This window comes from Chrysochloris asiatica, unplaced genomic scaffold (genome assembly GCF_000296735.1).
Source record: "Chrysochloris asiatica unplaced genomic scaffold, ChrAsi1.0 scaffold00140, whole genome shotgun sequence".
NCBI classification, from domain to species: Eukaryota; Metazoa; Chordata; class Mammalia; order Afrosoricida; family Chrysochloridae; genus Chrysochloris; species Chrysochloris asiatica.
The window spans coordinates 4,640,429-4,650,338 of record NW_006408658.1 but is presented as its reverse complement, the minus strand read 5'-3'; the positions used below and the strand labels follow the sequence as shown (position 1 = coordinate 4,650,338).

General features: G+C 35.9%; 1 protein-coding gene across 1 annotated transcript; it reads left to right on the top strand.

The window, feature by feature from the left end:
• Positions 1–5,693: 5,693 nt before the first annotated feature.
• On the top strand, positions 5,694–6,626 carry LOC102822228 (olfactory receptor 51G2-like). The gene has a single exon (XM_006870228.1). It carries the CDS (start codon positions 5,694–5,696, stop codon positions 6,624–6,626), a length of 933 nt encoding a protein of 310 aa, XP_006870290.1.
• Positions 6,627–9,910: the final 3,284 nt, after the last annotated feature.

Below are 9,910 nucleotides of genomic sequence, written 5' to 3'. Positions count from 1 at the left end.
CACAGGTAAACATCTTTCTGATATTCTCTGCTTTCAGCCAAGATCCATTGGACATCAGAAATGATATCCCTCATTCCACAGCCTCTTCTGAATCCAGCTTGAACCTCTGGAAGTTTTCTGTCAATGTATGATTGTAGCCATTTCTGTATAACCTTAGTATAACTTTACTCACATGCGATATCAAAGAGATTGTCCAATGATTTCCGCGTTTCATTGGGTCACCTCTCTTAGGAATGGGAACATATACAGATCTCTTTCAATCAGTCAACCAGATAGTCATCTTCCAAATGTCTTGGCATAGATGAGTGAGTGCCTCTTGTGCTGCTTCGCTTTATAGTTTTAGCTTATTTATCAACCTAAAGACTAGAAGTTTGGATCAATCCTGTGAACTGTGGAATAAAGACCGGAAGCTCTGCTTTGGTAAGAAAAATCTGTGAAGCATAGTTCCACCCTGTAACACATGGGATCACAATAAATTGGAATTAACTCAACAGCAGGTGGCTGTATGTTTCTAGGTTTTCTTTTGTTCTTTTTTTTTTTTTAACTTTAACAAAACATGGCAAAAAAAGAAGCATATTAATTGTCAGATTAACAATAACTACCATAACCTTTTTATATCAATTCTGATTCAGAAAACATTTGTCTTTTCATGCACAAAGAATACACAGAAAAGGAGTATTCAGAGTATTCAAGTTAAGTGGTTTATAGCCAGCTTGAGTGAGAAAGGAATAAAACATAATGGAATAATTAATTTTATGACAGTTTGCTATTTGCATACATTTAGAAAATCCATTGTACAGCGGGAAATGACTTTCAGCAAGTGAAGACAAATATTGCTGTTGTACTATCCTGGAGCTATTACGACAGCAATATGACTACTATTACTTTATAACTGATATGATTTTAACCAGTGGCCTTCAAGCTTATTCTGGCTCATGACAAAAGTAGAACTGTATTCCATGGGGGTTTTAATTGTTGATATTTGGAGAGTGTATATCTAGATCTTTCTTTTGAAGTCTGGGTAGACTTTATCTCCCAGCTGCCTGGTTGGCAGCTGAGTTGGTTAAACTTTTCATCATTCAGAGACTTTGATTCTTTCAGAAAAATTTAAATATTTCACTCTGACTTTGTAGTACTTTATTAATTACCTCTGTAACATTTTTCTTCATTTATTTAAAAATCTGTCCTCTTTAGTATAGTCTCTGGAGAACATATCATGCTTGGTGAAGTGGAGGGTCAGCAAAAAGAGGAAGACACTCCCCCCTCAACCCCAACCCCTCCTCCCCACCTGCAATGAGATGTGTTGGAATAGTTACAGCAGCAAAGGACTGAAGCATAACAATTGTGAGGATGGCCCAGGACTGGGCAGTGTTTCATTCTAGTGTGGTTAGGATCACTATGAATTAGAACCATCTGGAAGATACCTAAAAACAATAACAATAATCTGAACTGTTACACTTTTTTAATTTTGGAAAGTTAGAATCATTATTATATTTCTCTCTTAATTTATTATTACCCTCCTTGTAAAATTCAAAATCTATTTTTATAAATTCTACTTCAGTTTCCCAATTATCCAACCTGCTTTTTTTTTTTTTTTAATTTTATGATTCTGCAATTTATTCTTTACTTATTATTTTGTACAAACTTTGCAGTTTTTATGTGAGACTTTTTTGGTGTATATCTACTAGAGAAAAATCAGTATTCTTTAATTTTATAGTTTTAGTCCCTGGTTAGTACAATACTTAAACTGCTACCTGGAAGGTTGGTGGATTGAGTGTACCCAGAAGCATATCAGAATAAAGGGGTATCAATCCTGTGATATTTAGGCCACTGAATACCCTATGGACAGCAGTTTTATTTTGACACTGTGGATTAAGTATAAGTCAGAATGCACTCATTGACAATGGGTTTAATTTTATTTCCATAGTTTTATAAGTAATGATAGGAGTCCTGGTATGGCACTGTAGCATAAGCACTGGACTGTTAGCAGCAAGTTCAGCACTTCAAATCCCCTAGCTAGTCATTTTAGAAACTCTACATGGAATTGCTATGAGTCAGTAGTAACTTACCAGCACTTAACAAAAACTATATAAATAATGATCAGATCAAATCATTTCAAATATTCTACATTTCCACTTATGTGAGTTTATGATTAATCCATCTTGTTTTAAAGAAGTATATTAGTTTTTTATAAATATCACATTTTACTGTAATTCTACCACTTTTGTTTGAAATACTTTGAACTAATATTTATGCTTGATGCAAATTTATAAGTAGCATATCCACCTCAAATCTCTTACTACAATTATAATTTGATTTATGTTCTGAAGAATGTTTCTATTTCTGATTTACCCATCGAAAGAAGAATCCTATAGGATCCTAGTCCATGGTCTGGGTACTTTTCAAAACCTGCTCATTTTGGAGGCTCTGAAACTCCATTGTTAGTATCCATAGCTCCTTTATTCTATTTCAAGATTTACTCATTTGGAATTTCACCACCCTTAATTGCACATCTATGCAAGTCAGTCATTAGAGATAGATTCCTTGCTTTTTTGCTATTCTCATGCTTAAGAGTCCCTTGTTGTTGTTGTTAGGTGCCATTGAGTCAGTACAAACCCATAGTGACCTTATGCACAGTAGAATGAAATACTGCCTGATCCTGGGTCAACCTCACTACTGTTGCCAGGCTTGAGTCCATTAAGCATTCTCTATTCTTGTGGAAATTCCCTTTGCCTTTACCTAAAAATATGCATCCCATAGGCCCACAGGTCCTTACTCCTTATACAGTATTAGTGGTTATGTTCCCTGAAGTCTATCTGAAACCTATATAACCAAGACAAGTAAAAAGCTTATTTTATTACAGATACATGATAACCATTCCTCTAAGGAAACAATAGGTCCATCAGGATGAAGAAAACAACACAGTGCAAGTTAATGAAGTGAAACTGAAGTGGCCTAGAGACCTGAGTAAGTTTGACATGGGAAAAGAGGGAACACCTAGAAAGGAAAGGGATCATTAATTTGTATAGGAAATGAATGGTGGAAATTTGGGTTAAAAAAAGATGGTGGTGGCTGTGTGCCGTGGAGTCAGTTCAAACTCATAGCAACCGTGTACAGGGTTTCCGAGGATGTAAAACTTTACGGTAGCAGAAAGCCTCATCTTTCTCCCGCGGAACAACTGGTAGTTTTGAACTGCTGACCTTAAGGTTCACAGTCCGATTCATAACCACTATGCTACCAGAGACTCAGGGTATATGGAGATAACAGAAAACTGAATTTTGTAAGAAAATCAAGTGTGATGTAATATCAGATGTGATTGGCTGTTTTAGATATGTGGTTGAATATTTTAAATATATAGTTGAGTGTTTTAATTAACAGAGTAGTGAGAAAGAAGTCTAATACCATAGACAAATGGAAAGAAAAGCAGGATCCCTGTAGTTTGGTAAACTAGGGGAACAATTATGCTTTGAACTTTCATTCTAATAAAGTTGCCTGAGGGGCACCACACACACACACATTTTCAAAAAGAATGGTTAATAGTTGCCTGCTGCTGGGAGTATTAGTAAGATAAAGACAGGGTTCTTCTTTGGGTTTGGTGAGTAGAGATTATCAGTTAATTTAATAAAATAGTGGCAGTAGGAAACTGGGAAGAAGCCAGTTTAAGAAAGAGAAGGTGAGAAAAAGTAGGTGTGTACTGTATTATGTTTATCCACTCCCTTGTCACATAATTTTTAGGTAATTTCATTGTCCTTGAGGGTTGGTACCTTTTATTCAGATAATTTCAGATTTGTAACAAGAAGTATGATCATATTCCTAACTCCCAAAATCAAAATAGTCAAGTTTCACTGTATTGTAAGATCCAGTGCCTCATATGGAAGCTTCCTTCTCTCTCTCTATTTCCTCCTCTTTTGGGGCTCTCTTTCTCTTGGGAGGAAAGTCTAACACGCTAATGCAACTGTATCTCTGCCATAAAATTAGAGAACTGTACCTGAGAGTTATATTAAGGAGCACAAACACATCTGATCATCTTCCTTCTCCTCACTAATATTTCTGGGCCCAACAGCTGCCTAAGGAAACATTCTACTTGTGGAAAGTTACACAATTCTCTCCATTTCACTGCCTTCTGTGCCCTCCAAGAACCTTCTTTTTCAGTTTGTGTCTTTTTCTGTTTGTTTTCTTCTAGGTCTGCCTTTTTTGGAAACACAAAATAAAAGTGAGAAACAAAACAAAACAAAACAGATAAACAGGTAAAAATTTTATGTATTTGAAAGAAGGGATAAGAGAAGTCTGCCAGAGAGTGGTCATTTAGTAAATGACATCCCTGCTTCAATTTCCAGTATTTGATGAGGAGTAAACAGTGCAAAATTGAATCTAAATTCTGAATACAGAATGAAGCAATGGAATATGCATAACCCTTTCAAAGGACAATATGTTTTCTGAGAGATATCCATCAATCACAGACAATGTGGACCTACTTGTCTCCATAGAGATTACAAAGTTCAGATATAATAAACATATACATAATTTAAAGATGTCTAAAAGTAGCTTAGATATTAGAATACTATATGGATTAGGGTAAACTATAAGAAAGTGATAATAGGCTCTCTGAACTATATATTAAACTATTTGTTGTTGTTGTTAGCTGCTGTTGACTTGGCACCCAGTTTAGGCAGACTTGATTGGCAATGAAACTTCTACTATACTACTGCATTCCCATGATGGGATGCAGATCAGACCTGCAATCCATAGTGTTTTCATGAGCTGATTTTCAGAAGTACATCACCATGGCTTCGTTCCTTAATTATGTAGACTTCTCTATTAAAAAGCTAAAAAAAACCAAAAAAACCTCATAAAAATGCTAAAGAAACCTTATGAAGAGTTACTGTTCTAAACACACTGGATGGTGATTTTAATTCACCCAGAGGTTCTTTGGAAGAAAGCATGGAAATATAATTCCTAAAAGTTTAGCCATTGGAAATCTTCTGGAGCACAGCTCAACTCTGGTACATATGGAGACACTATTTTAAAGTAAAATGGTCTATGAATTGTGTATAGTTAGAGAAAATTTCAAATTTGATCTAATTTGATCAGGTATAGGACTTAAAGCCCTCTCTGCATGTACAGGGATCCTTCATGGGTGATATTAATAGTTATCCTTCATGGGTGATATTAATAGTTTTCCTTTGTTTTGTTCAAAACATTTTCTTAATGTCCATGCAGAGGGAGGATAGCAACAAAGAATAAGGGAGAGGTTTTTCTATTTCCTGAAAGTTTCCCAGTCTTTAATTTCTGAAGCTAGTTTAGGTTGCTTTCTCACAGCACACAAAATCATACAGTATAATTAAGAAAGAACGATGTACATATTTTCTCTACAATTATATTTCTTAACTTAAATTAGATGTTTGTTGGGCAATGAATATGTTTTTTATGATTTGTTCTATCAAATTTTATTAGTGTATTGAAGTTTCTCTTTGACTCTAGCTTTGATAAGGAGGTGAACTGATTTTATGTGGTTCCTAGCATAAGCTCATGATATAGATTTATTCATTTCAAAGTGTTAATCTAGACTACCACTTTAGGGAGACTCCACGTTTGTACTACAAATTGTTCATTGGAAATGAAAATGGGGATGCTATGCTAATCCAGATTCTTACTGTGGAGAAAAGTGACCTCTGTACTATAAATGAGACATCATGGTCTCTTTCAACAGCAGTACCAACAGACCCTTTCTTCTGACTGGTTTCCCTGGCCTGGAGGACTCACATCCAGTGATCTCAATTTTGTTTTGTGCACTTTACCTGATTGCCTTTCTAGGTAACAGTGCTATCTTGGTGGTTATCAGGGTTGAAGAGTCACTGCACGCACCCATGTACCTTTTTCTCTCCATGCTGGCTGCTAGTGACCTGGGGCTCTGTGCTTCCACCCTGCCCACTCTACTCCAACTTTTCTGGTTCAATGTCCCTGAAATAGCATTTGATGCCTGCCTCACCCAGATGTTCTTCATCCATGTTTTCTCCCTCATGGAATCAGGCATCCTGCTGACCATGGCCTTTGATCGCTATGTGGCCATCTCCAACCCACTCAGGTATACTACTATTTTGACTAATGCCACCATTGCCAAGATAGGTGTGGGGATTTTGATGCGAGCTGTGGCTGTCATCTTTCCAGTACCCTTTCTCATTAAAAGGTTGGCCTATTGTAAGCCTAATGTGCTCTCTCACTCATACTGCCTGCATCCTGATATAATCAAGCTTTCCTGTTCTGACCACCGCATCAATAGCATCTATGGTCTTGTCATCATTCTCATCACTTTTGGATTGGACTCTGTACTCATCCTCCTCTCTTATATGAAGATCCTGATCACTGTGTTGAGTATTGCCTCCCGGGAAGAACAATTCAAGGCCCTCAATACTTGTGTCTCCCACATCTGTGCTGTGCTGCTTGTCTATGTCCCCATGCTTGGAGTGTCTATTATCCATCGCTTTGGGAAGCATGTTCCAGCTGTGGTGCACATTATCATGGGCTATGTCTATTTATTAGTACCTCCCGTTCTCAATCCTGTTGTGTACTGCATTAAAACCCGGGAGATTCGCACCCGTATTCTGGGCAATCTACTGAAAATGTAGCAGAGAGGACTTGGGTAGCATTTACTTATTTCTGGAAAAATACCTATGAAGCTAATTTCTACTTTGGGGAAAAAAAAAAAAAACTATTTTCCTCTTCACAATTCCAATGTCTATATTTATCTTCCATATTATTCTTGTACTTCATGAAAATAGCAACCATATCTTGTTGCCTTTTTTTCTTCAAATGACTCAACTAAAACAGATTAGTAATAACTGTTTATAATAAAGGATGAAATATTAATAATCTATGTATTTATAAAGATACCAATAATTATGAAATCAGTGGATATATCAGAAGACAGATAATGCAGAACATAAGACATCCACCATAGAGAATGCTATGACTTAACACCATGTAGTCCACAATTTAATTCCTAATGAATATTCTTCAAGGATGCTTTTTACACTATGTCTCTTTTGAAGTCTTTTTATTTCATTTCTTTCAGCTTTCAGTTATGAGATTTTTATATCATTTTGATGTTGCTTTTCAACTATATCCTACTATTTTACAATGTCTATCCCAAATTTTAATTTTTTTTTGCATTTTCAAATAAGGTTTTTAAATATTAAGTTGAGATAACAAGGCAAAAAAAAAAAAAAAATCCCCAAAACTATCGAACAGATTAAAATGAAGATTAACTGGGGCCTTGGCATTCCAAGTTATGCTCTTTTGCTTGTGTTTGTATTTGCTGATCAATAGTGCCTCTATTTATGAAATGATGTCACTATCCATAAATAAAAGTAGACTCCTGACTCTGAGTGGTTGTTGTACTGTTTTTTCATGCAAATACTTAGTAGAAGAAAGATACTTTTTTTTATTAAGATTGTACCTACTGTGTTTGTTGTAAGGTGCCACAGAGTTGGTTCTGACTCATAAGGACCCCATACACAATAGAAAATAAAAATGGCCCAGTCCTGTGTTGTATAAACAATTGCTGCTACATTTAAGTGCATTGCTGCTGCCACTTTGTCAGTCAGTGCCTTCTTTTTTGCTGAACCTCCACTTTACTAAGCATGATGTCTTTCTCCAGGGATTGGTCTCTTCTCATAACATGTTCAAAGAATTAGATATGGAGTCTCACCATCTTGACTTCTAAGGAACATTCTAGCTGTATTTCTACCCAGAATTATGTGGGGTTTTTTTTTGTTTGTTTGTTTGTTTGTTTGTTTGTTTGTTTTGGGGTTTTTTCTGGCAGTTCATGATACTTTTAATATTCCTCTCCAACAACATAATTGAAAAGAAACATGGCCTGAATCAGTCATATCTTAGTCTTTAAACTGACAACTTTGTTCTTTTAAACTCTAAAGAAATCTTTTACAGCAGAGTTGTCCAATGCAACTCTGATTTCTTGACTGCTGCTTCATTAGTGTTGATTATGGAGCCAAGAAAAATAAAGTTTTAGACAATTTCAATCTTTTTCCATTTATTGTGATCCCATTTATTGCTCCAGTAGTGAGAATTTTTGTTTTGTTTACATTTAGGTGCAATCCATACCGAAGACTACAGTCTTTGATATTCATCAGTAAGTATTTTAAGTCCTCTTTGCTGCCAGCAAGCAAGGTCATATCATCTTCATATCACAGGTTGTTAATAAGTCTTCCTTCAATCCTGATGCCATGTTCTACTTTGTATAATCCAGTTTCTCAGATTCTTTGTTCAACATGCAGATTGAACAAGTACACTGAAGGGATACAAGCCTGGTGCACACCTTTCCTGGTTTTAAACCATTTTATTCCATTGTTCTGTTCACACAGCTGCGTCTTCCCACAGACAATGTAAATTTGATTCCTGTGTATTCCATCTGATAAAGTCCACATGTATAGTCACTTTTCATTTTGTTTTTAAAAAGTTGTTTGCAATGAATATTTCATTGTTCTTGCAAAATTCTATCTATCATGTGGTTTCAGCAACATTTCTATCACCAAGGTAATATTTTCCAATTACTGAACCTTCTTCTTTGTTTTCAACAAAGTAATTATCAAAACATTTGGCTACATTTTTGTAGCCAAAATTTTCTTCAATTTTATCATCTTGGCATTTTTGGTTGGTACATTAATTCATACATTTGAGTAACAGTGGAAACACCTGTGGTCTTCCTTGCAGGTACATGGATATTATCCTATCATAATTGGCATTTTATTCTAAGATAGATCTTGAAATGTTCTTTTTGATGATGAATGTGACATCACTTCTCTTCAATTTCTAGTTCCCAGCATAGTAAACCATATGGTTGTTAGATTGAAAATAGCCAATACCAGTTCATTTCAGCTCACCAATGCCTAAGATATTAATCTTCATGCATTCCATTTCATTTTTGACAACTTGAAATTTTCTTTGATTCATATTTTGTACATTCCATGTTCTGATTATTAATAGATGTTTTTAACTGTTTCTTCTCATTTTGTGTTTTTCCCATCAGCAAATGAAGGTCCTGAAAACTACTCCATTCTCATCATCATGTTCTATTCTACTTTGAGGGGACAGTTCTTCCCAATCACATTTTAAGTGCCTTCCAACCTCAGGAGTTCATCTTTTAGAACTGTATCTGATAATCTGCTGCTCTTCTGGCACTATATCTGAGAATGTTTTCTTGCTACTCATAAGATTTTCAGTGGCTAACCATTCAGAGCAGTCCACCTCCGTGTCTTAGCCTAATGTTTAGATACCTAATGTGTCTTAGTCTAGAAGCTCAGCATAAACCTGTCTAACATGCTATTTAAATATTGGTGACATAGATTCTGGCAACACACAAGCCACCATGGTAGACAAACTGATAGATAGTGGCTGACAGCATCTCCTACAGATATGTTTTCATCTCTGTGGTTGTTGCTGTTTTACAGTGCTGTCAAGTCAGTTTTGACTCATAGCAATCCTGTATAGAGTTCCTGAGGAGGAGCTAATGGGTTTGAACCACTGACTTTGTGGTTATGAGTCCAGTGCTTTTCATCCCTGGAGTTATTAAAATAGCTTAAAGACAAATAGTAACAATACTTATGATCAACTGTTTTGAAGAATGTTGAGACAAGTATGTAAAAGGAGATACTTTATGCATCAGGAAATAAACTTCTTAGAAGTTGTACAGGGTCTTCCACATGACTCACTCTCACATTTTGTTGTCTGGCAAAGGTTTTTCTTTACCCATTTTAGAGTCATTGTTGTGGTTGTTGTTAAGTGCTGTCGAGTCGGTTCCGACCCATAGTGACCCTGTACAGGGTTTCTGAGGGTGTAAATCTTTACGGGAGTAGAAAGCCTCATCTTTCTCCCGCGGAACAACTGGTAGTTT